Below are 26,898 nucleotides of genomic sequence, written 5' to 3'. Positions count from 1 at the left end.
CTTTCCATTAGAAAAGTAATTACAGAGCCGGGTAATTTATATCCCTAGAAAGATGCAGGGCAACTGCAGGCGGGGTGGACGTATGTTTAATTTTAAATCCTCCAACCTCCCCTTAATGAGGAGGTGCTTTGAAACAGCAGAATGTTTGGGATCCTTCAGAGGCCGCATTTCCTTGGTGCTTTTCTTGCTTTAAGGGAAAGCGTGAAAGACAGATGAGGAACGGCAGAAGCGGTGTTGGGGCGGGGGGTTGCCTCCCCCGCCCGTGCTGTGCAGACATTATCTGCTGTAAAACTGTCACTGAAGGATGGAGAACGGCTCTTGGCTGCCGTGGCCTCAGATAATGTCAGTGCTGAGCAATGACCCAGGATTTGTTGGCAGCCAGCGAACACCTCCAGGGCTCTGGTGCCAGCCTGGCCAGTGCTCCTGCCTGGGGAATGAAGAGCCCGCAGGGGCTGGTGTCCATGGGCTTCACGGTGAGAGCTCTAGCCCCCCTTTTTTTTTTTTTTTTGCAAACGGTAATGTCCCCTTGAATCACTCGGGTATCCTGTAAAAGTACAGAGAAAGATTCAGCAAGTCTGGAGTGGGCCTGAGATTCTGTATTTCTCACAAGCTCCAGCGATGCCACCGGCCCATGAACCGCATTTTGAGTGGAAAGACCCTAGAGAAGGCAGACACTGGCTTCCCTGGTTCTCACCAGGTGGTTTTGGCTAAAAAGAACGTGAGAAGGCTAGGACTCTGCCGCAACCTGCGCTACCCTGGGAGGGAAAGGCTGTGGGACCTCCAGACGGTCTTGAACACTCTAGGACCTGCAATTATGGAAGGGAGCAGTGTCATCATGGACAACCCCTGTCTAGGTTTGGTGTCTGGTGTTGCCTTTTCTGCCCCATCGGGTTTACCTTCCTGATGAGGCTCAGGTAAGGCCTGTGGGAAAACTGAGTCTGCAGACCTTGAGCTCCCCAGCGGGCACCCCCTGACGGGGAGGGAGGCAAGCTCAATATTCCAGCCGCCGACCAGCCTCTGAGTGTGTGACGGAGAGTTGGTTTGGGTTGTGTCCACTTGGGCTTCTCACCTCTCTGGTGTGGCGAGATAATCCTCTCCTGCTCACCTGGTTTCACAGGTCTCTGGCTGAGAAGGAGCTGACAACAGCCCAGTCTCACCTTGTCTGTGTGCTGGGGAGCCAGGCTGCGCGGCCCAGGTGGCACCAATGCCGAAGAACAGCAAGGTGACCCAGCGTGAGCACAGCAGTGAGCATGTCACGGAGTCGGTGGCCGACCTGCTGGCCCTCGAGGAGCCTGTGGACTACAAGCAGAGCGTCCTGAATGTGGCCGGCGAGGCAGGCGGCAAGCAGAAGGCGGTGGAGGAGGAGCTGGACGCGGAGGACCGGCCAGCCTGGAACAGCAAGCTGCAGTACATCCTGGCCCAGATCGGCTTCTCTGTGGGCCTCGGCAACATCTGGAGGTTCCCCTACCTGTGCCAGAAAAATGGAGGAGGTAAGAGACAGCCCTGCTTGCCCCGGGGCGCCCTGCACGTGGGCTGGGCTGAGGGGCAAAAAGGATACCCCTCTGCGCAGCAGAACTGGAACCTCTGTAGGCTGGAGCTCAGGACTCCAGAGTGAGCCTCTTTAGAACAGCTAAGTGCTAGCAGCTCTCAGAGATTTTGGCCGTGGTTATAAGAACATGGGCTCTGGGCCTGAACGGCCTGGGTTCTAGTCCCAGCTTTGCAGTCAGCAACCTGTCCAAGCTGCTTAGTTTCTCTGTGCCTCTCTGTTCCTCATCTGTCAAATGGGAATGATAGTAGTTCTTGCCTTCCAGGACAGTGAGAGGATTAAAAGAGCTTTACATGTAGAACGCTTAACACTGTCTCTGACCCAGAGTATAGAGCAACTGTTGGCCATTATTATTAAATGCCTACTAGGTGCCAGGCACTGTTGTCAGCACTTACTGGATATTAGGCTGAAATACGTGAAGGCGCTGATATCTGAGCATCTTGAAACAGCCAAAGCACCAATTTCATACGGTTCAACCACTGAGTCCCTGCCGTAACCCTATGTGAGGAAGGAGTTATTATCATCTCATTTTAGAGACTGCAAAACTGAGGCACAGAGAGGTTAGATAACTTGCTCAAAGTCACCCAGCTGATGATTAAGTCAGGATTCAAACATGGGCAGCCTGGCTCCAGGGCCTGAGCACTTCCTCGCCACACCTGCTGCCTCCCTCACGCTATCCCCTGAGTTTGAGTCTCCCTGGGGGCTCTTGTCCTGCTATCAGACCCCTTTCTCCTCATCATTTCCAGCCCCCAGGATGGGGAAATGCCCCCAGGCCTTACCCCCTCAAGCCCCTCCAAAGCAGGCTGGAACGTTCTGAAGGCAACTTGCTTTGAAACGGGCGGGGCGGGGGGGCGGGAAATCTGACTGAAAATGAAGAAAAACTCAAGGGGCTGAAAACAAGGACGTTTGCAAGCTCGGAGCTCTGGTCCTGGGAAGGTGTCTTAAGTCAGCGGAGAGTCTTTGTGCCCCTGAGTCTCCGTGCCTGGGGTTGCCACGCTCCAGCCTGATGGGCAGCCACAGCTCTGCAGGCATTTTAACCCGGCTCCTTCCCTCCCTGCTCTGGGGACTCTCTCCACGTAGCCTTTCCCAGAGATGCAGCCCATTCAGGGATGCCCCCTCCTCTCCAGGACACACTCCCCGGGTCCGGAAGGCTGAGTCTGGCTGGAATTTCTGCTGGAGGCAGGAAGTGAGAAAGCCCGACTGAGCCCGTGTGCTGAGTCAGGCCAGAGCTTTCCTCTTTCCTCCATAGCACAGTCTATTCCCTACATGCTCTCCTTGCTTTGAAAGATTTTCTCCCCCAGATAAATAGCTGCCTATCAGAGCTTTCAGTCTGTATGGCATGGCCAGGTCGCTGAGTTATGTAAGACCAGCCCAAAGCAAAGATACGAATGTGTGTGGTTTTCTTATGTGCTGTGAGATGTTGAGAAGAGCTCAGAGCACCAAAATGACTTTGGAGGACACGTCACATTTGGGGACTCTAGCTGGAAACCTCCAGCCTTGTCCTTTGTGGCTTCAATGCCAATCACAGGGTCCCTCTCCCCACCTTACACCCACCCCAAGAGTAGTGTTCTTCCAAAATCTGCCAGTTCACAGTGTCACCAGACAATCGCCATGTCACCAGGCGTCACAAACAACCCCCAGAAGAAAAGTGTTGTCCTCTCTCAGGATCCTCAGCTCTCCATTCGATGTTCCTGGCTTCATTTTTCCATCCTCTCTGACTCCTGGAATCCCTTTTTATCTCTACCTTTAACTCTCCTATACATTACGAGTTTTATAGTAAGTCATCATAAACGTCTTTTGGAAGGAGGCAAATTATCACAGGAAGGAGACAGCTATTTGGTCTGAGAGCTATGAGAGTCGAAGCTCTGTGTTTTTGAGCCGTGGGTGTTCCAGTCAAAACTTTGCTTAATTCTGGATGAAAACTCTGGAACTCTGCTTAGCTGCACCAGATGCTGACAGTTTCTTTATTCTGCATCCTCCTAGCTTGTTGGGGTTTTTTTCCTGTTTATTTTTGTGAGAAAGAGGCAAATGTTCAGCAAATGCTTACTATGAGTAAGTAACTCATTTAATTCTCACAACAGCCCTACACAATAGGTACAGAATTGAAGCATATGAAATGGCCGGGTTTTTTTAATTGAGGTAACATTGGTTTATAACATTGTGTGGGTTTCAGGTGTATGACATTATAATTAAATTATAGCACTTGTATAGACTACAGTGTGCTCACCACCAAAAGTCTAGTTTCCATCCGTCACCATACGACTGACCCTCTTTATCCATTTCACCCTCCTCCCACCCCCTTCCCCTCTGGTAACCACCAATCTGTTGTCTGCTTCTACAAGTTTCTTTTTATCTTCTTTCTTTCATCCATTTGTTTTTATCTTCCACACATGAGTGAAATCATACAATATTTGTCTTTCTATATCTGGCTTATTCTGTTTAGCATAATACCCTCAAGGTCCATCCGTGTTGTCACAAGTGGCAAGATTTCTTCTTTTTTTACCGCCGAGTAGTATTCTGTTGTATATATATATACCACATCTTCTTTATCCATTCATCCATCGATGGACACTTACGTTATTTCCATGTCTTAGCTACTGTAAATAATGCAGCAATGAACATGGGGGTGCATTTATCTTTTTGAATTAGTGTTTTTGTTTTCTTTGGATAAATACCCACCAGTGTAATTTCTGGATCATGTGGTAGTTCTATTCTTAATTTTTTGAGAAATCTCCGTATTGTTTTCCATAGTGGCTGCACCAATTTACATCCCCACCAACAGTGCACAAGGCTTCCCTTTTCTGCACATCCTCACCAACACTTGTTATTTCTTGTCTTTTTGTAATAGCCATTTTAACAGGTATGAGGTGGTATCTCCTTGTGGTTTTGATTTTCGTTTCCTTAACAATTAGTGATGCTGAACATCTTTTCATGTGCCTGTTGGCCATCTGTATGTCTTCTTGGGAAGAACATCTATTCAGATCCTCTGTGAAATGGCCATTTTTGAAAGTCAAAAATGGTCAAATATCAGTAATTTCATATGGTTCTACCTAATATTTTCATCCTCTTTATGCAGATGATAAAACAGTGGCAGAGAGATCAAGTAACTTACCCAAAGTCCACAGCTGGTAAATGGCATAGCCAGGATTCAAGCCCAGGAGGTCTGGCTCCAGGGTCTGGATCGTAACCCTTACTCAGTATGCATCTCAGCAGGCTGAGACCAGGGGGCTTTCAAATCCCCAGAATAACCTTGGGGTTTGCCAGAAACGAGACCCATAGTGCAGACTGAGACATAGACTATTAGAGATCTGGGTGACATTAGAGATTCTGGAATCCTTCTCCCTATAACCATGTTCTGTTAAATTTCCTGACACCTTGAACAGAGCTCCCAACCAGTCGTACTGATGACCTGAGGCTCCTGAAAGCTGCGGAAACGGAAAGGGAAATCTGGGCGTGTCCCCACGTTGTATTTTCTAAGGTGGAAGAGGGTGTGTTTCCAAATGATTGCAACAGGGGTTGATATGAAAAAGTACCTCTGATTAACCAAAAATCCTGCTCACCCAGACCGCAGCCCCCGAGCGCTGTGGTTCGCTAGGTCTCCGTGTGGTGGAGAGACCTGCGGTCAAGTCAGTGCCCTGGGGCCCAGCTGAGGTGGGCGGGCCTGAGTGGCGGGTGGCTGCTGGCCAGTCTTTGCTGCAGGATGGCTCTTTGGACAGACTTCCTTGGGGGCTTTCCCGGGTTCTTTGGAGAGAGGAGAGACGCATCCACAGAAGATTCCAACCTGTTTCTTGACACCCTGGAACCCATCTCCCCGCAACTCTTGCCCCCGTCAAGGACTTGCAGGAAAATACAAAACCAGTGGGGCTACGTCCCTTTGCTTTCCTGCAGATCACTTCTTTCCTCTTCCGTTTCCCTGAGCCCAAGACCAAGAGACAGAACTAGGATGAAAGACAGAACCAGGAGTCCTCAGGCCCTCCTTCCTTTTAGCACCATGATGAGGCTGCCTGATAGTGTGACGTGTTGAATTTATGCGTGTGTGTGACTATGTGCGTGTGCATGTTTGATGAACTGGATGCTGTTGTATAAAGCTTCCCCCAGAAGACTTTCCTATTTGGCTCCATTGGACCCTAGCCCCTCCCTCAGCGTGTATGTACTCGGTTGGCCTTGTGTGACGTGTGTGTGTGTGTGTGTGTGTGTGTGTGTGTGTGTGTGTATGTGTACACACATGCTCTGACATTGCTCTTGTGAATCTGAGGGTCCTGCCAGCTCTCCTGGGATAGCGTCTGTGCCTTCTGGTGTCCTGATACCACCCCCCCCACCCCCCCCCCACTGCACATGCCCGGTACAGAGAGGATAACAACCGACTGTTGCCAAGTGCTGGGTCCTGTGCCCAGAAGATCCCCTGGGTTTGTTGGCAGATTGGACACATGTTGGGGAGCATGTGGGACGTCATGTTATGGGGGCAGAGCAGTGTGGCCGGGGGTCTCTTGCTAAGCGTGGTCTGGGGGTGCTGGGTGACCATCAGGGCACTGGTGACCGGGGCTGGTCTGACACCATTTGACAGACAGGCAGGGCTGTGCTGACAGCTTTGGTAACAAGACTGGGTTGTTGGCACAGCTCTCAGCAGGAATCACTCGTCTGTGTCCATACATAGTTTTAATTCTCCTGCTAAATGCCCTGTCACTTGGAATCGAGATTGTGTCTGCAGTAAGGTCCAGGGAAACAAGTTTAATTTATCATCTGGAATCTTTAGTCGGATCCATTCTATCCTTTGTGATCCTCACAGCTACGCTTTCCTGAACTGCTAATTTTTCTCCCGTTCCTCCCAATTAGCTGTAGATTAATGGCGATGCTAGTCAGACCTTCTCTCCCTGGAGAGCATCCAAGCTCCGCTTCCCTGGAGCAGCCCAGTCTGCTGCGTCAGCATCTGGTTCAGACACAGGGAAGGCTGTGCCGGGGGTCTGTGCCTCTGGGGGGAAGGGGCGAGTGAGCAGGGGCTCACTCCATCTGGGGCTGCTTCTCTGTGGGCAGAAGGGGGTGCAAACAGAGTCCACAGAGTGCATCATGAGGTGAGTGTGTCTGTCTGCCTATGGCTTGATATATGGATTCCTGAGAGGCAGTATGGTGTCTGTCTGTCCGTCTCTGAGTCTGCCTTGTGAGCAGGAGGCATTGACATTCATTTGGATCCTCCCTTAGCATTTTGGGTCAGGGGAGTCCAGGGGAAGAAGGAGCTCACGTGTGTGACCCAGACCGTTCCTGGAGGAGCACAAGGACTGGTGACAGTTCAGGATGATCAGAGATGTGGCCAAGACTGTAGGACAGGCTGCCACCCCTCCCTTACCCTGGCGCCGTGCTCCGGACACCCTCTGACGTCCCTCCCTCCTTCCCAGGTGCCTACCTGGTGCCCTACCTGGTGCTGCTGACCATCATCGGGGTCCCCCTCTTCTTCCTGGAGCTGGCCGTGGGCCAGAGGATCCGCCGCGGCAGCATCGGCGTGTGGCACTACGTGTGCCCCCGCCTGGGGGGCATCGGCTTCTCCAGCTGCATAGTGAGTTGGGGGCTGGAGGTGGGCACTAATCAAGAGGCAAAGGGGCCGCTGTTGGGGACAGAGTTTACAGACCAGAGGCCTGGGCCTGGTCAAGGGCAGGGAGGGAGACCTTCAATGTGAGAATTGTTTCTAGCTGATGTCTCAGGACCACATACTTCCTAAACTGAAAGTTGGCTTCACTGCCTGAAGCAGGATTATAGTATTTGGAACTGTCGCTAAGGAGGAAAGGCTGGGACACATTCACGAGGGGGTGCCTGGGACATCTCGGCCCGAGTTCTCTGGGGGCATGTGGGCCATCCCGGATACCCCTCTCTGCTACCAGCCTGTCAACTCCCCGTGAGGGAGGCCCTTCCTCTTTCCCTGGTCAAAAAGTATTTTAGTTGGGCAAGTGGGTGGTATAGGAAGAGGCAGCCCTGGCACGGGGTCTCCTGGCCATTTTACTGTGCACATGAGCAGAATCGGAGAAGGACTCAGACAGGAGCCTGTGGCCGACCCAGGAAGGGTGAGGCTTCAGAATAGTGGAAGAAAGGGAGACCCCACTGGCCTGGATGGGGAACCCCGTGAGGGCTCCAGGCTCATCCGTGGGGCCACAGATGAGACCTTGATTAGTGTCTAGGTGAGAAAACTGAGCCTCCCTTAAGGCAAAGCCCACAGGTGCCCATGCTCACACCTCGCGTAAAAAGTGGAATCTGCTTCTGGAAGGGACTGAGGATTCTGTCCAGCCTAGCGGCACGGCCAGCCCAAACCTGCCTCAGGCAGAGACTGGGAGAGGGTCTGTGCAGCTCCAGCTCTCATGCCAGGGGTCACCTCTACATGGGTGACATGGCCAAATACAGCACACACTGCTGGTGCCGCCATGTGTATACGCATGCATGTGAGGGGGGTTCCCCTTGGACTCAAAGCACCCAAGTGAAGGAAGTGGGTGTCTCTTCCCCCCTGTATCCCTGTAAGGTGTGCTGTAGGACATCAGGGCTCAGGTGAAGTGGGTGAAGCAGGGGGCCCTCAGCTCTCACTGACCAGCAGTGTCACTGAGGCATAATTTCTCCAGGGCCCTGGAGCTCAAAGGGACTGCTCAGCATCCAGAGTGGACGCCGCAAATCCCTGCATGTATAAGCATTACTTTCAAAGAAACCCCGTGGACCCTTGGTCAGAATCCAGGCATTCCTATTTTAGATACAATTCTACCAAGGTTGGTTATGTTTCCAAGAAATGAGGAGTGACATCTTTCTAGAGACAAGAAATGAGAACAGCTATCTTTCTAGAGGCAGGCTGCTGACAGTACCCAAGAGACAGTAGTGTCCTGAGAGAAGGGAGGACATAGGAAACCACTAAGAAGCATCCATAAAACCTCAAAAGACGCAGCAGTCTGGGGCCATTTACTCTAGAGGAAAAGCTGAGCAGGCCTCCGTAGTCCCCAAGGGCAGCTCGGGAACTGTAATCCTGAGTCATCAGGAAATGATGGGGAAGTGCTTCAAGCATCTTAGAAGAGTTTCAAACTGGAAAGGATTAACATTGTAAGAGTTTATTGCTTAAAGGAGAGAATTTTAATATCTGAAACATTCCTTTGGGGATTCTCCGAATACCGGATGAATGGAGGATTAGGAGCAGGCCCTCAGCTGCCCGCCTCCTGCCCCTCCTCCTCCTCCAGGCTGTGCTGTGTTGTGTGCAGTCAGCTGAGCGCTGGGCCTTGGGTGGGGCGTGGGGCCGGGGTGGGGGGTGGTGGCGGTTGCTGTGGCCTCGTGAGCCCCTCCCCCACCTTGGATGCTCGTCCTCAGGTCTGCCTCTTCGTTGGGCTGTATTATAATGTGATCATCGGGTGGAGCATCTTCTACTTCTTCAAGTCCTTCCAGTACCCACTGCCCTGGAGTGAATGTCCTGTCATCAGGAACGGGACCATGGCAGGCAAGTGTGACCACCTGGGGACCCCAGCCAGCCCTCACCCGGGGAGGAGTCGAAGGAGCCTCAGAGGCTTAGGCACAGACATGAGATTTCATTGACTTGCTCTGTCACCTTGGATAAGACACCTACCTTCTCTGATCCTCATTTCCCCTTCTGATGATCTCTTGCCAGCCTGTCCCACAGAGTTCTTATAGGGATTGAATTAAATAGTGAGTGTAGGTAAAACTCTGGAAGTTATGACTTTTGTTTAGTTGTTATTAACTACCCTGTGTTACTCTAACACCATCCTATCTGGAAACAACCTTAATTTGCATGCCAGTCCTATAAAGAGCTGGGTGATTTATCCCAACTCACAGATGGGTAAACTGAGGCCCAGAAGCAACTTTCCCATGGTCACATCACTGATTTAACCGAGGGTCTGGGAAGAGAATCCAGGTCTCCAGCTCCCAGCTCAGGACCTTCCCCCCGGAACTTGAGGCCAGCTCTGCCTAACCCCTCCTGCCTTCCATGAATGGACATGGGCAGAGGGTGGCATCAGTGGGAATTCAGCCAGATCAGATTCAGCCCGTCAGATTCAGACTCAGGAGTCCTCAGGTCTGCCAGATCCTGGCTAACTCAGAACAAACACGGCCCCTGGCTGCTACCCACACTCAGCTATCCCCTCGCCCACTGCTGCTCTGTGTGGGGGTCCAGCAGAGGAGGTGGCCCCATAGCCCCGCTACTGAGGTCCTGTGGCCTTTGCTGCTATTTCAGTGGTGGAGGCAGAGTGTGAAAAGAGCTCAGCCACTACCTACTTCTGGTACCGAGAGGCCTTGGACATCTCCAACTCCATCTCGGAGAGTGGGGGCCTCAACTGGAAGATGACCCTCTGCCTCCTTGTGGCCTGGAGCATCGTGGGCATGGCTGTCGTCAAGGGCATCCAGTCCTCGGGGAAGGTGAGTCACGAGGGGGCACTCAGAGCCACACGGGGGGCAGCAGAAAAGCCTGGAGGGCAGGGGCTGAGAACTCTGGGCCACCCTGTGCAGGGTCCTTTGAGTGGGCTTGGCCTCTGGATGGCGCAAGGTGACGACACAGGCCCTCAAGGAGGTGATGGGAGAGTCAGTGCTGCAGAGCTGGTCTCTGTGGACAGTCTACCAGGAGTGGGCTTGCAGGAAAGCCTTGCTTTGACCCCAGTCACCTCTGTGCTCAGATGACTCAGGCAGGCTCTGCAAACTTTAGAGAAGGAAAACCAGGAGCGCTGACCCAGGGACGTTTGTCTACATCCTAGCCCCTTGGGTTCCCAAGCAATAGCCCTAGAAGAGCCTGCTCTGAGCAGTTTTTGGTGAAACCAGCAGCTCACCGTGTCTACAGCTAAAGGGCTCTTTGAGCAGGTGGGTGCTGTGAGTGAAGGGGCCTTGGAGGCCTCTGTGGGCGGCTCCACACCCATCTCTGAGCGTGCAGACCAGCCAGGACCCACACACCTTCTCCCAGCACTTCAAGTCCCCTTCAGGTAAGGGCCCTTTCTTCTTTGTCACCTGTCAGTATTCCTGGACTGCCAGGGCTGGAAAGGACGTTAGAGGTCCCGTAGTTCAATCTGCTCATTTCACAGATGGGAAAACTGAGGCCCAGAGAGGGGAAAGCCCCTTGCCTGAGATCATGCAGTCAGTCAGTCCCAGGGCTGGAACTGGAACCCTGCTGTCTGCTGAGACCCCAGTTTCTTTACTGGACTTTGTGAGCAAGGAAGCTAAAAGCTGGAAAGGGAGAGTGGTCTCAGGCGCCGCCTCTTCCCTCTCCAAGGCCAGAATGGTAGCTGGCACTCCGTGGCACTTATCAGGTGCTGCCCTTGTGTGAATGCATTTGGTCCACAACAACCTTCAGTTAGGAACCGTTGTACCGGTTTTATAGATGAGGCAATGGAGGCATGCTGAGGTTAGGTAAACAGCCCGAGGTCACATGGCTGGTAAACGGTAGAGCCAGGATCGGATCTCAGGCGGTCTAGCTCCAGACACGCATGCTCTTAACCCTCATGCCATTCTGCCCACACAGCCTTCTCGATTTGTTTCAGGGCAGCACACATTTTGTGAGCACCTCCTTTGTGTGAGGCTCTGTGCCAGGCTCGTGGGGATATATAGAATGTGCGAGAAACGTGTGCTAGAAAGTAGCACAGGATTTATAAGCACAAGAGGCAAGGCCTTCTTCTGATGTTTTTGCTTGAGAGCCGTGTCTGTGACTTCCTGGATGCCTTCTGTCAAAGGAGCTCTAAGGACAGGGGAGCTCTGAGGGGGTCCACGGGAGTCGGGGACAGAAAAGCAGGCATGAGACATGGAAAAATGAGGAGGGGAGAGCAAAGGGTTCCCGCCCCCTTGGCAGTTCTTGGGGTGGGGAGGCCACAGACCCAGCCCCGCCAACCCTTGAAAGAAGGAAACAAGCCCCAGGCACAGCCATGCTGACTCCAGCTTGTCTGCGCTCCTGTTTCTGTCTTGGCTCATTGCCAGACGTGTGGTGGGTTTGGCCCTATGCCCATGGGTTCCAGGGCTCTGCTTTCTGCTGCCATCAGAGGAGGCTCCTGTGCCCCAGCTGTGCGCAGGGAGGGGGAACCAGCTGCAGGAGGGGCTCTGCCCCACGGTGGGTCCCTGTTCTCTCTGCAGGTGATGTATTTCAGCTCCCTCTTCCCCTACGTGGTGCTGGCCTGCTTCCTGGTCCGGGGGCTGCTGCTGCGAGGAGCCATCGATGGCATCCTACACATGTTCACTCCCAAGGTGAGGGTCTGGGGCTCCTGCAGCTGGGGGACACCAACAGCTCCACTGAGCCTGGTCTGCTTCGTGCAATTTAACACTCACTGAGGAACTGCTGAGTGTCAGGCCTGGTGTCAGGCCCTGGAGGGAGGCCCCAGGGAAGGGAGCCCTGCCCTCAAGGTTCCAAGGAGAGGGAAGTCACATCAATTTGGGTGAAATCAAAAGAAGCTTCAGGGAGGAGATAACCTCTGAAACGAGTTTAGGGAGCAGGTAGAAGTTCAGTGGGTGGCAGGAGGACATTGCCATCAAAGGGAACCCAAGGGAATGGAAAAGCACAGGGCGAGCTGGAGGCAATGGGGCAAGTCGGGTTTGGGGGTGGCATGGGGGCAGAGAGGAGGGGGTTTCGTTGAATGGATTTGTGACAGCAGGAACCAAGAAGAGGCCTAAAGGGAGAAAGCTCCCCGGGACCCAGCTTGTACCCAAATCAGGGGAACGAGGTCACTACTGTATTAAAGATAGTAGACCCCGTGGGTAGTGACTTTACCTTCCCGAATCCACCCATATCTCCTCTCATGCAGTCCTCCCTGTGGCCAGTGGGGGCCGGGCAGGACCACTGTGCAGTTTGACAAGGGGCAGCGGGGCACAGGCTCCTGAAGGATACACCCAGGTTCCTACCAGGGGTCTTCGCCCACCTTGTGGCCCTGCCTCTCTGTTTCCGCTCAGACCACTGGGCACTGCTGGCATGAGCCAGTCCACTGAGAAAGAAGAAAATTTCTAATGCAGGTTGGGATTCCCTTCAAAGTGCCCCAAGCAGTGTACGTTAGTAACCCCAGCTGGGCAGGCTGAAGCCCACCTCCACGTGCCAGCTGATCACTGAGCCACAAGCAGGGGCCTGGTGAGATTCCAGTCTGCGGGCATGGGTCAGAACTCCGCCCGCTGAGGCATGCGACCTCGGCCCTGAGTAGTGCCATCTTGTGCGTGTACGCACACACTCACACCTACAGAGGAAGTTCATACAGATGACACAGGGAGGAGAGTCCAGAGCTAGTGGGGCTTGAAATCCCCATTTCCTCCTGACTCCTCTGCTCTGCAGCTGTGAGCAGCTCCTGGTGTTCCGGGGTAGCAATGGGCAAGACACACACCACTCCACCTCCCCCAGATGAGGCATAAATCAGCCCTGGGTTTTCTTGGATAAAAGCTCTGAGGTTTCTACGTGAGCAATCGCGGAGGTCCACTTCATGAAACGCTTAGAGAATCTCCTGAGGCACGGGTGTGACTCCCGAGCCACGTGCCTGGCGTGGGGTGGTTGTGAACATGAGATGTCTGACAAAGAAGAAAGAAATGCAAACCTGGTTTCTTTGGGGGAAAATGGCTGTGAGAAGAAAGCCATCTGTTTTTATGAATTACTTCAGCTGTATTTCTAGAATCATGATCAGTCTGATGCAGTCACTGAGTCTTTCAGTTAGACTTTACTGAACTTTATGAGGAAATTATATACTCTGGAGATGCGCATAAAAGTGGAGATTCACGCAGGTCTCCAGATGGGCCCCTTGGTGGTGGTAAGAGAGCCTGGATTGTAACTCCGGAAGCAAGTGGAACTGATCCACGAGATTGGCTACCAGTCCCAGCAGGCACAACACTGCTCCGCATTTGATTCAGACACTCTTTAAAATGTCTTTTCAACTATGAAATATCTCAGGCATAGAAACAAGCATATATAATAATACAGTAAACATTCCTTTTTTTTTTGTTGTGGTAACATTGGTTTATAACACTATATAAATTTCAGATGTACGTCATTATATTTCGATTTCTGTGTAGATTACATCATGTTCACCACCCAAAGTCTAATTACAAGCCATCACCACACACATGTGCCTAATCACCGCTTTCGCTCTCCTCTCTCCCTCCTTCCCCTCTGGTAACCACCAATCTAATCTCTGTCTCTATGTGATTGTTTGTTGTTTTTATCTTCTACTTATGAGTGAGATCATATGGTATTTGACTTTCTCCCTCTGACTGATTTCACTTAGCATAATACCCTCAAGGTCCATCTATGTTGTCACAAATGGCTGGATTTCATCATTTCTTATGGATTGCATCGCTTCTTTTGGCTGAGTAGTATTCCATTGTGTATATATACCACATCTTCTTTATCCATCCGTCCCTTGATGGGTACCTAGGTTGCTTCCAAGTCTTGGCTATTGTGAATAATGCTGCATTGAACATAGGGGTGCATGTATCTTTATGCATTTGTGTTTTCATGTTCTTTGGATAAATACCCAGCAGTGCAATAGCTGGATTGTATGGTAGTTCCGTTCTTAATTTTTTTAGGAATGTCCATACTGTTTTCCGTAGTGGCTGCACCAGTTTGCACTCCCACCAGCAGCGTATGAAGGTTCTCTTCTCTCCACATCCTTTCCAACACTTATTGTTTCCTGTCTTTTTAATTGCAGCCATTCTGATGGGAGTGAGATGATATCTCATTGTAGTTTTGATTTGCATTTCTCTGATAGCTAATGATATTGAACATCTTTTCACGTACCCGTTGGCCATCTACATATCTTCTTTGGAGAAATGTCTGTTCAGATCTTTTTCCCATTTTTTAACTGAGTTGTTAGTTTTTTTGTTGTTGAGATATATGAGTTCTTTATGTATTTTGGATATTAACCCCCTTATCAGATATGTGGTTTGCAAATATCTTCTCCAATTTGTTAGGTTTTTTCATTTGTTGGTGGCTTCCTTTACTGTGCAGAAGGTTTTTAGTTAGATGTAGTCCCATTTTGTTTATTTTTCTCTATTGTTTCCCTTGCCCGATTAGACATGGTACTTGAAAATATGCTGCTAAGAACAATGTCGAAGAGTGTACTGCCTATGTTTTCTTCTAGAAGTTTCACGGTTTCAGGTCTTCCATTCAAGTCTTTAATCCATTTTGAGTTAATTTTTGTGTATGGTGTAGGATAGTGATCTACTTTCACTCTTTTGCATGTGGCTGTCCAGTTTTCCCAACACCATTTATTGAAGAGACTTTACTTTCTCCATTGTGTGTTCTTGGCTACCTTGTCAAAAATTAGCTGTCCATAGATGTGTGGGTTTATTTCTGGGCTCTCAATTCTGTTACATTGCTCTGTGTGTCTGTTTTTGTACCAGTACCATGCTGTTTTGATTACTATAGCTTTGTAGTATATTTTGAAATCAGGGAATGTGATATGTCCAGCTTGGTTCTTTTGTCTCAGAATTCCTTTGGGTATTCGGGGTCTTTTTTTTTGTTCCATATAAATTTTACAATTCTTTGTTTTATTTCTGTGGAAAATGTCGTTGGAATTTTGATATGGATTGCATTGAATCTATAGATTGCTTTAGGTAGTATGGACATTTTAATGATGTTAATTCTTCTGATCCAAGAGCATGGAATATCTTTCCATTTTTTTGTGTCTTCTTCAGTTTCTTTCTACAGAAACTGTTTTATAGTTTTCAGTGTATAGATCTTTCACCTCTTTGGTTAAGTTTATTCTTAGGTATTTTTTTCTTTTTTGTTGCATTAGTAAATGGAATTGTACTCTTAATTTCTCTTTCTGCTACTTCCTTGTTATTGTATAGAAATGCAACTTACTTTTGTATGTTGATTTTGTATCCTGCAACTTTACTGTATTCATTTATTATTTCTAAAAGTTTTTTGGTGGATTCTTTAGAGTTTTCTACATAGAAAATCATGTTATCTGCAAATAGTGACAGTTTCACTTCTTCCCGGATCCCTTTTATTTCTTTTTCTTAACTGACTACTCTGGCTAGGACTTCCAATGCTATGTTAAACAAGAGTGGTGAAGGTGGGCATCCTAGTCTGATTCCTGTTCTTAAAGGGATAGCTTTCAGTTTTTCTCCATTGAGAATGATATTAGCTGTGGGTTTGTCATATATGGCCTTTATTATGTTGAGGTATTTTCCTTCTATACCTGTTTTATTCAGAGTTTTTATCATAAACGGATGCCTTATGTTGGTAAATGCTTTCTCTGGTCTGTTGAGATGATTATGTGATTTTTATTCTTCATTTTGTTAATGTGATATATCACATTGATTGATTTGCTCATGTTGAACATCCCTGCATCCCTGGGATAAATCCCACTTGACCATGGTGTATGATTTTTTTAATGTATTATTGTATTTGATTTGCGAGTATTTGGTTGAGGATTATTGCATCAATGTTCATCAGTGGTATTGGGCTGTAATTTTCTTTTTTTGTGCTGTACTTGTCTAGTTTTGGTATCAGGATAATGTTGGCTTTGTAGAATGAGTAAGGAAGCCTCCCCTCCTCTTCAATTTTTTGGAACAGTTTGAGAAGGATAGGTATTAAGTCTCCTTTGAATGTTTGGTAGAATTCACCAGGGAAGCCATCTGGTCCTGGACTTTTATTTTATTTATTTATTTATTTTTTGAGGAAGATTAGCCCTGAGCTAACTACTGCCAATCCTCCTCTTTTTTTTTGCTGAGGAAGACTGGCCCCGAGCTAACATCCATGCCCATCTTCCTCTACTTTATACATGGGATGCCTACAACAGCATGGCTTTTGCTAAGCGGTGCCATGTCTGCACCCAGGATCCAAACCGGCAAACCCCAGGCCACCAAGAAGTGGAATGTACACACTTAACTGCTGCACCACTGGGCCAGCCCCTGGACTTTTATTTTTTGGGAGGTTTTTGATTATTGTTTCAATCTCCTTACTGGTGATTGGTCTATTCAAATTCTCTATTTCTTCTTGATTCAGTTTTGGAAGGTTGTATCATTCTAAGAATTTATCCATTTCTTCTAGATTATCCAATTTGTTGGCATATAGCTTTTCATAGTATTTTCTTATAATGTTTTGTATTTCTGACATGTCCATTGTAATTTCTCCTCTTTCATTTCTGATTTTATTTATTGAAGCCCTCTCTCTTTTTTTCTTGGTGAGTCTTGCTAAAGGTTTGTCAATTTTGTTTATCTTTTCAAAGAGCCAGCTCTTGGTTTTATTGGTTTTTTTCAGTGTCTGTTTCATTTATTTCTGCTCTGATTTTTATTATCTTCTTCCTTCTACTGATTTTGGGCTTTGTTTGTTCTTCTTTTTCCAGTTCCTTTAGGTGCACCATCAGAGTGTTTATTTGTGATTTTTCTTGTTTGTTGAGGTAGGCCTGTATTGCTATGAGAAGTTTATAGAACAACTTTTAGAACTGCTTTTACTGTATCCCATAAATTTTGGCATGTTGTATTTTCTTTTTCATTTGTCTCCAGGTATTTTTTGATTTCTCCTTTGATTTGTTCAATCATTGTTCAATAGCATTTTGTTTAATCTCCACCTATTTGTTGCTTTTCTGATTTTCTTCCTGTAGTTGATTTCTAGTCTCTTACTGCTATGGTCAGAAAAGATGCTTGGTATTATTTCAATCTTCTTAAATGTACTGAAACTAGTTTTGTGGCCTAATATGTGATCAATCCTGGAGAATGTTCCATGGGCATTTGAAAAGAATGTGTATTCTGTGGTTTTTGGATGGAATATTCTGTATATATCTACTAAGTCCATCTGGTCTAATATGTCATTTAAGGTCAATGTTTCCTTATTGATCTTCTGTTTGGATGATCTATCCATTGGTGTAAGTGGAGTGCTAAAGTCCCCTATTACTATTGTGTTACTGTCTATTTCTCCTTTTATGCCTGTTAATAATTACTTTATATATTTAGGTGCTCCTATATTGGGTGCCTAGATATATACAAGTTAAATCCTCTGTTGGATTGTTCCCTTTATCATTATGCAGTGCCCTGCTTTTCTCTTGTTACAGTTTTTGTTTTAAAGTCTATTTTGTCTGATATAAGTATTGCTACCCCAGCTTTCTTTTCATTGCCATTTTCATGGAGTATCTTTTTCTATCGCTTCACTTTCAGTTTGTGAGTGTCTTTGAGTCTGAAGTGTGTCTCTTGTATGCAGCATATATATGGGTCTCGTTTTTTTTAATCCAATTAGCCACCCTATGTCTTTTGATTGGAGCATTTAGTCCACTGACATTCAAAGTAGCTATTAATAAGTATGTACTTATTGTCATTTTGTTACTTTTTTTCTGGCTGTTTTAGTAGTTCTCTGTTCCTTTCTTCTTTTCTTCCTCTCTTCTCTTGTGGTTTGATGGCTTTCTTTAGTGTTATGTTTGGCTTCCTCTCTCTTAATTTTTTGTGTATTTATTATAGGTTTCTGGTTTGCGATTACCATGAAGTTCATATATAATAACCTACATATATAGCAATCTATATTAAGTTGACAGTCTCTTTAGTTTGACCTCTTTCTAAAAGCTCTAGTCTTTTACTCTCCTCCTCCCACATTTTATGTTTTTGATATCATATCTAACCTTTTGTGTGTGTGTGTGTATCTGTTACCCTCTTATCATGGAAATAGGTAATTTTAGTACTTTTGCCTTTTGACCTTCATATTATCTTCATAGGTGGTTGATCTGCTACCTTTACTGTATTTTTGCCTTTACCAGTGATTTTATTACTTTTTTTAGGTCATAATTTTCTTATTCCTGCTTATGGTCTTCTCTTTCCCACTTAAATAAGTCCCTTTAGTATTTCTTGTAAGACTGGTTTCTTGGCGATAAACTCCTTTAATATTTGTTTGTCTGGTCATCTCTTTATCTCGCCTTCCATTCTGAATGATAACCTTGCCAGGTAGAGTATTCTTGGCTGTAGGTTTTTTCCTTTCAGCACTCTAAATATATCATGTCACTCCCTTCTAACCTGTAAGGTTTCTGCTGAGAAGTCAGCTGATAGCCTTATGGGGTTTCCTTTGTATGTAACTTGTTGCCTTTCTATTGCAGCTTTTAGAATTCTCTCTTTATCTTTAATTCTTGATATTTTAATTATAATGTATCTTGGTGTGGGCCTCTTTTGGTTTATCTTGTTTGGTGCTGTCTATGCTTCCTGTACCTAGATGTCTGTTTCCTTCCTTAGGTTAGGAAAGTTTTCAGCTATTATTTCTTCAAATAGGTTTCCTGGCCCTTTGTCTCTCTCTTCTCCTTCTGGGACACCTATAATATGAATGTGAGTGTGCTTGATGGTGTCCCAGAGGTCCCTTAGACTGTTCTTGTCCTTTTTAATTCTTTTTTCTTTTATCTGTTGAGCTTGGGTGATTTCCTCTAGTCTTTCGTCCAGCTCACTGATCTGTTCTTCTGTGTCATCTACTCTGCATTTGAGTCTCTCCAGGGAATTTTTCATTTCCAGTACTGTATTCTTCATTTCTGATTGGTTCTTGTCTATATTTTCCAGTTCTTTGTTGAAGATCTCACTGAGTTCATCTATTCTTCTCCCAAGATCAGTGAGCATCCTTATGACTTTTTGTTTGAACTCTTTGTCAGGTAGATTGTTTATTTCTCTTTCATTTAGTTCTTTTTCTGGAGTTTTGTCTTTTTCCCTTACTTGGAATGTATTCCTTTGCCTCCTCATTTTGTCTCTTTCTCTGTGTTTATATCTATGTATTAGGTACATCAGCTACATCTCCTGATCTTGGAAAGTTGGACTTATGTAAGAGATGCTTTATGAGGCCCAGCAGTGTGCTTCCCTCTTGTCACTAGTTCCAAATGTTCCAGGAGTGTCCTCTGTGTGGGCTATGTGTGTCCTTCTCTTGTGGCAGTGTTGCTCTTGCTGCAGGTGCCCAGGGAGGCGAGGCTGTCCCTCTGGCCAGCTGGTTGTAATGCTCAGCTGTGTGTGGCTGCTATGGACCCTTCAGTCACTTTATCAGGCGTGGGGATTCCCAGTACAGTTTGCTGCAAGATCTAATAGCACATCCCTGTTGCAGTTTTTCTGTGAGTAGCCCCCCAGCGTGGCTGGCTGCTAGGCTCAAGGGCTTACAATTGCTGTAGGCCTTCAGCCTGCAAGGCTCTTTTCAGCTCTCTCAGGGTTGCAGTTGAGTGGGGCTGGCTTGAGGCATGGGAGCACCCAATTGTTTCAGGCTTTGGAAAGTGGGGCCAATCCCCTATGGGGCTGTTTGAGGAGGACAAGTCTTCTTCAGCTGACAAGCCCTACTGGCCACAGGGCCACACACACTGTCAACACAGTCCTGCCCTGTGTGCAAGCTCCAACTCCCTGAAGCAGACCCAGTTGCCCCATTGCAGAGGCCCCACACAGTCTCCCAATGCCACACACACTCTACCCACTCTTCACATACGCCATGCTCCTCAGAGGCAGACCCACTTGCCTGCCTGCAGAGGATCAGGCACCCAGCCTATGTAGGCCCACGAGTTGCATGAGGGCTTGCTGTTGGATAGGGCCAGTCCCTAGGGTGGGCTGCCTACTCTGGCTGAGCTGAATTAAGTCAGTGCTTTAGTGGGTGTGGCAGACCCTGGGCTAACAGGCCAGTGGAAGAACTCCAATGGCATCTGCCAGCAGCTGTGTCAGCATGTCTGTACTAGGTCACAATAATGGCTGCCATCATTGTTTCAGTCCCTGGGGAGGTGGTCTCAGCCTGGGGAGGTCTCACCTCTCACCAAGGTGCACCCACAGTCTATCAGTTGAGTCTCTTTCCACTAAAGGACCATGCACTTTTCTTTCTGGTGATTTTAGGTTGCTTTCTGAAATGGATGAATTTGTGTATGTGCCCTTTAAAAGCTGGCTTTTATCCTCTTATGTCCAATAGCTTTTCTGGGGGTATTCCCCATTGTTGTTAGTAGCCAGCAAAGCCGGATATTATGCCACTCGTCTCAGGTGTGCTGAGTCCAAAAGATGCTTATAGTGGTAACCCTCCCCCACTCAGGTTCCCTGCTCCTCCAGGGAAGGCTGCCTACCTTAGGATTGCTCCTGGCCAGCCATGAAGCACCACGGCTTGTGAAGGTGGCTTTTTTTTCTCTCCAGAAGGGAATTTCTGCCTCTTCCACCTCAGTCAGCACTGTCCCTTGTTGTTGGAGTTCTTTCTACCCAGTTTTAAGTTCTCTCTCAGGAGCAATTGTTCCAAGTGTAGTTGTAAATTGGTTGTGTCCTTGGGAGGAGGTGAGTTTAGAGTCTGCCTACACCACCTTCTTGACTGAACTATAGTAAACATTCTTGAGAAACAAAATATTACAGACGCCATAAAAGTGCCTGTATAGCCTGCCCTGATCCCTTCCTCCCCAAGGATAACCACTATCCTGAATTTGGGATTTATCCTGCTAATACATTTTTAAAAATTTGTATATATATGTGTATCTGTCAACAACATCTAGCATTTGTGCATACTTTTCAACTTTACATAAATGTCGTCATGTTATATGCAACCTTCTGCACCTTGCTTTTAATTTTACTCAACACTGTTTTTTGAGGTTTATCTATAATGATATATGTAGCTCTAGCACATCCGTTTTCACTGCTGTGTACTATTCCATAGTAGTACTAAACTAATATTTATTAATTTTCTAGTTGATGATCATTTAAATTGTTTCCAGTTTTCACCGTTGCTAATAGTACAAGAGTAAACATTATTACACAGGTTTTCATGGGCACAAGTTTCTCTAGTGTATATATGGGTAGGAGTGGAATTACTGTCTGAAAGGGTATGCATATCTTCAGTTTTACTAGATTTTGGTCTAATTGCTCTCCAAGATGGTTGCATCTATTAACACTCCCACCAGTTGTATATAAGAGTCTCTGTTGTTCACATTTGTTAGACTGCAACATTTGCCAGTCAGATGGATGCAATATGGGTGATGTGCACTTTGAACAATGGAGGGGGGTGCTCCTTTCTAAAACCGTTTCCTTGATGTTCAGGAAACAGTGTGATTACATTTTAGAATTTTCAGTGGTCAGACCCTTCATGAGGTGAACATTAAAGAAATCAATCCAGAAGGCCCCAGAGGAGCCAGGTCACCAAAACCCAGCAGATGTGGCCCCTGATCCATCCAGCTCTTGTGACTTGCCATCTGGATAGAACCTGTGAGGCTCATCTTGAGACCTTGTCCACTGAGCAATTCTATGGGGCAGCTCCTGCCCTTGACCCTGGAGGGATGTGTTGAGCAGGGAAGGGGAGGCCAAACTCCTCCATCAAGGATCCCCTTCACAGCCTGTGCCACTGTCTCTTTGAGGCACGTAAGGCTAATAGAGATGGTCGAGGTGAGGTGCCTGTTTACAAATCTCTCCAAGTCATCTGCAACAAGGGTGGACCCACTCCCCGAAACAATCATCTGACAGTCCACACATGGCAGACTACTGTTGCAGAGCTGTGACTGTTCCAGCACAGGATTGATGAGATATGAGGAACCCTGGAACCATTTCAAGTTCTATCCTTAGAATGGTGCTATAGAGTGCCAGGGTCATTGCATACAGCTGCCTAGGCTGTGCACTGCTCCATTTATACTGGCCACAATGTGAATGACATCCTCAGGGGTCATGCCATTTGGCAGCTGTGGCAGAGCCAAGAAGACTTTTGGCCAGGGCATCTCAGAATCCACCTCAAAGAAGCATGGGCTCTCCATGGATATGCTAAATGACCTGGAAGGTATTCACTTCTATAAAGTCTTCCAACATCAGAAATAATCCAAAATGTAGGACTTGGACTTTCAGTTACTGAGTGTGGCAAATGCATTGTGGCCAGGATACTGTGATGGCCCACTAGCATCTTTGATGGGACAGTAACTCATGTGAATAGCTAATGAATTTCTTGAATTTCTTGGATACTACCTCTCTTGGTTACTTTCGTTACATCCAGTTAAAAAACTCAAGTAAGTATGGGGTGCTGTGCAATTAATCATGTGATTTACTCAACACAAAGTGGTACATTTCTAACCACCAAACTTCCAGGGATGTTTATTAAAATTACAACTGTTCATGTCCTTCAGCCCAGCAATTCCATTCTGGGTATTTGTCCCACAAATGTACTCACACACAAGCAAAATGATTTGTGCACAATATTGGTCATTACAGCATGTTTTAGTAAGAAAAGGTTGAAACAACCCAAATGACCATCTTTCATTTATTCCTTCATTCAGCAAAGGTTCACTGAATGCCCGTGATATTCTGGGCACTGTCTTGGGTCCTGGGATCCAGCAGTGAACAAAGCAGACAAACTTCCCAGCCCTCATGGAGCTTGTGTTTTAGGGGAGGGAGACAGACAGCATAAAGTAAAAGAGTTGTTAGATGGTGTTGAAAGAAGGATTAGGGGTGTTGGGGAAAGGAGTGACTTTAGCTAGTGTGATCAAAAAGGGCATCCCTGAAAAGGTGACATGTGAGTGAAGACCTGAGGAGGTGAGGGAGCAGGCCACATGGACATTTGGAGGTAGCACATTCCATCCCAAACAGAGGGAAAAATAAATGAAAATCCCTTGAGATTGGATAGGTCTGGCATATTCAAGGAGGCTAGTGTGGCTGGAAGGGGATGGGAGAGAGGTAGGTGGTCAAGGGGCAGTGGGGAGCCAGATCATGGTGGTCTTGTGGACCTGGTAAGGACTTACATGTTTACACTAGGTGAAATGGGAGCCATTGTAGAGTTTCAAGCAGAAGAATGACATGATCTGACTTCTATCTTTGAAGGACCATTCTGGCTGCCACAGAGAATCTGAGGGGCCAAGGGCAGAACAGGGAGACATGCTAGAAGGCCTCAGCCAGGTGAATTCATCCAGGTGAGAGGTGACTGTGGTTGGAGCCCAGGTAACAGCAATGGCAGTGATGAGAAGTGGTCAGATTGAGGATATGTTTAAGAAGTAGAGTCAATGGGATTTTCTGTCGGATTGGATGTGAGGTGTGAGAGAAAGGGGTCAAGGATGATGCCAAGGCCTTTTGCCTGAGCAACTAGAAGGATGGAGTTGACGTTTAGGGAGATGGAGGAAGACAGGGAGGAGCAGGTTTGGTGAGGAACACCAAGAGTTCTGTTTTGAACATGGCAGGTCTAAAATGTCTAATAGATATCTGAGTGGAGATGTTGAGTAGGTGGTTGGATAGATAGAGGTCGGGTGGACATATAAATTTGGGAATCAGAGTATTTCAAGCCATGGACTGGTTACAGTCACCTGGAGAGTGAGCATAGTCAGTGAAGAGGACTGAGCATTGGGGCCCAGCGTTTAGAGGTTGGAAGAGAGAGAGCCAACGAGGGAGGAGGAGAAGAAAGAGAGAGAGAGAGAGAGAGAGAGGTGTCCATCCCAGGAGGCAAAATGGAGAAAATGCTTTAAGAAGGAGGGAATGGTCAGCCATGTCCAAGGCTGCTGAGAGGTCAAGTGATGAGGCAACAGAGGGGTCACTGGTGACCTGGACAAGAGGTGTTTTGGTGGAGTGCTGGGGGCAAAGTCTAATAGGAACGAGTTCAAGGGAAAATGGGAGGTAAGGATTTGAGATAAGTAGTAGAGACCACTTATATTCAGGAGTTTTACTGTAAATGGGAGGAGAGAAATAAGAGATGCGGTGGTAACTGGAGATGGCCAGCGGATCGAGGGTGTTATTTCAGAATTTTATATGATGATAAAAATAATCCATCATACACTGCTAGTGGGAATGTAAAATGGTGCAGCGGCTTTGGAAACCAGTCTGGCAAGTCCTCAAAACGTTAGTCAGAGTTAGCATATGACCCAGCAATTCCACTCCTAGGCACATATCCAAGAGAAGCGAAAACGTATGTCACACAAAACCTTTACACGAGTGTTCATAGCAGCATTATTCAGAAGAGCCAAAAAGTAGACGCAACTCAAATGTCCATCAACTGATTAATGGAAAAATAAAAGGTAGTATATTTATACAATGGAATATTATCTGGCCGTACAAATGAATGAAGTACTGACACATGCTACAACATGGATGAACCTTGAAAACATTAAGCTAAGTGAAAGAAACCAGTCACAAAAGACCACATATTGTCTGATTCCATTTACATGGAATGTCCATAACAGGTGAATCTGTAGAGACAGAAAGTAATTTAGTGGCTGCTTAGGGCTGGGCTTGTGGGGAGGTTGGGGCAGAAATGGGGATTGACTATTAATGAGTATTAAATGACTTTCTTTTTGGGGTGATGAAGTTGTTCTAAAATTGATTGTGGTAATGGCTACACAACTCTGTACTATGCTAAAAACTGCTGAATTGTACACTTAAAAAAATCCAATAAAGGGGGAAATCGATGCTATTGGAGAGGAGGGAACCAAAGTCCTTGAATAAGCAGAAGGCTGGGACCCAGTGCCCATGCAGAGGAGTTGATCTTAGGAGCGCATGCTGTCCCCACAGGAACAGAGGATGGGCCAGCCTGTGGGCACAGATGCTGGCAGCTGAGGAGCTGTGGCGAGGAGCTTCTCGTTGCAGGAGTTCTCTCCCGAGGGTGTCGTTTTTCTCTGTGAAGTAGGCAGCAAGGTCATCAGCTGAGGGTAAGGATGGTGGAGGAGGGTTTGGGGCCTCATGAGGAGTGAGCCTGAAGGAATTGTGAAGAGGTGGGGATGTGTGGATGGGAGCAGCACGAAGTCACACTGGGGGTCAGGGGTGACCTTGGCCTGCATGGTCACAGCTAACGCTTTGCCAGTTCCAAGGTGGTCACTTCTTCACGTTTCAACATCTCTGAGAGCAGGCTGTTTCCCACAGTCAGTGAGGTACTTAAAACAATTGTGTGTTTTACAATGGATGTGCTGACCATGTGCCAGGCACCCATATACGTACCTACCCCTATGCACTCATTGACTCTCATAAGGACCCTGGAGGTAGTGTTACTATCATGGCCGTTTTGCACATGGGGAGACTGAAGCAACGAGAGGTTAAATGACTTGTCCAACGTCCCACTTGTCCAGGGTCCCAAAGTGTGTGTTGTGTGACTTCTCCAGCTGTGTTTAGCTGCTTGGGGGAAGGCCCAGAGTAGATGGAGGGGTGGAGTCACCAGGGTTAGGAGTTTATCAAGCAGTGACGATGGAGTGAGATGGCAGGGGAGCTGAGAGTGTACAGGACCACTGACTAAGCCCATTAGGAAGGGAGGTTATGATACACACGGGGTGAGGGCAGTGAAACAGAGGCAGGTCCCAGTGGGGTTGAGTTATATTTGGAGTCAAGATACTAGAAGGAGCGAGCCAGAAGGATGGGGTACTTTGGACTGCAGGACCCTTAACATTGAGATTACAGTTGGAGCACAACTATTAGTTATGACAAAGGCCACACATGACCTAGGAGTGGGGGAGGACAAGATAGCAGAAGGGAGGAGGCAAAGGGACAGAGAGGCAGACTGTTGGAAGGGACACTGATGTAGGTGTTGAAATCGCCCAGAATTATGACAGCAGTAGTGTTGGAAAGAGAGATGGTGCACAGTGGAATGACGGCGAGTGACCTGGAGGAACGGGCAGCACCCTGTCCACCTCCAGGCCCAGTGGTACCAAGGGTGTGTCAGAAAACAGCCTTCACCTGAAGTCAGGATGAAAGTCATGCCAGTCTTCTGGGGTGGGGCCCAGCACACCCCGAGCTGCATGGGGGCTTCGGGCATCTCCCTCTCGCTTTGCTGCCTTGGGGTCTAGAAGAGCGAGCGGTCCTGACCAGCAAGCCAGACTGGCCACAGGGTCAAGGGTGTGCGTTAAGAAGAGAAGTGGGGTCCCTGTAAGTTGTGAAGGCCAGGGGGTAGAGGTTAGTGTGGAACTCTGACTCCCACGGTCAGACTAAGGCTTCTCAGCAGGATGATGAGGGCAGGCCTGCCAGTGACCAGAGGGTGGGCTCCAGAGCAGATGGTCTGATTCAGATCCCAGATCCTCATCACTCAGCAGTCAGAGGGCAAGTTCCTTAGCCTCTCAGAGCCTCAGTTTCCTCAGCTGCAAGATGGGGTGAACCATGGTAGCTCCTTTGCAGCACTGTCAGGAGAGTGTGCAGGACTGCTCGTGGTGCACAGAGAGCGCGCGGCCAGCGTAAGCTGTTATTATTCTCGTCCCTTGTGAAGGTGACACTGTTCTTAGGCAGCAGGAACCCGGTGCTCCAGTGCCATCTGGTGTCGCGGCCCCGTCTGGCTCTCGCACCGGCAGGTGCCTGGCAATGCTGAGAAGCACGGGCGTGTGCTCCTGTCACGCAGCTGCTCAGACTAGGCACTCAGCAGCTGCTTGTGGTTTCAAAAAGCATCTTCATGCTGCTGAGTCAAATGCCGTGAAACGCTTTGTTCCCTGTGTTAGGAAGTGACTCAGCCATTGTGTCAAGGAAATGGCAGGAAGCTGTTGCTGTTTCAGGGTGGGCACCCCAAGGAGGGTGCGAGCCTTGTCTTTGGTGAGGAAAGCCCATTT

The 26,898-nt window shown here is 47.7% G+C and overlaps 1 protein-coding gene across 4 annotated transcripts in view; it reads left to right on the top strand.

Moving 5' to 3' along the window:
• Nucleotides 1-26,898, top strand: part of SLC6A17 (solute carrier family 6 member 17) — a 58,026-nt gene that overhangs the window by 15,617 nt on the left and 15,511 nt on the right. For 2 of the 4 annotated variants that reach the window (XM_070607863.1, XM_070607864.1), the window contains exons 2-6: nucleotides 1,118-1,490; nucleotides 6,937-7,094; nucleotides 8,870-8,996; nucleotides 9,747-9,928; nucleotides 11,621-11,731. In XM_070607863.1, coding sequence (XP_070463964.1) covers nucleotides 1,205-1,490; nucleotides 6,937-7,094; nucleotides 8,870-8,996; nucleotides 9,747-9,928; nucleotides 11,621-11,731 — 864 coding nt within the window. In that variant the 5' untranslated portion in view covers nucleotides 1,118-1,204. The remainder of the gene's footprint in view (nucleotides 1-1,117; nucleotides 1,491-6,936; nucleotides 7,095-8,869; nucleotides 8,997-9,746; nucleotides 9,929-11,620; nucleotides 11,732-26,898) is intronic. The other 2 variants (XM_070607865.1, XM_070607866.1) reach the window with 1 other exon arrangement.

Source organism: Equus przewalskii, unplaced genomic scaffold (genome assembly GCF_037783145.1).
Source record: "Equus przewalskii isolate Varuska unplaced genomic scaffold, EquPr2 ChrUn-13, whole genome shotgun sequence".
Taxonomy (NCBI): Eukaryota; Metazoa; Chordata; class Mammalia; order Perissodactyla; family Equidae; genus Equus; species Equus przewalskii.
This window is presented reverse-complemented; position numbering and strand designations above follow the sequence as displayed.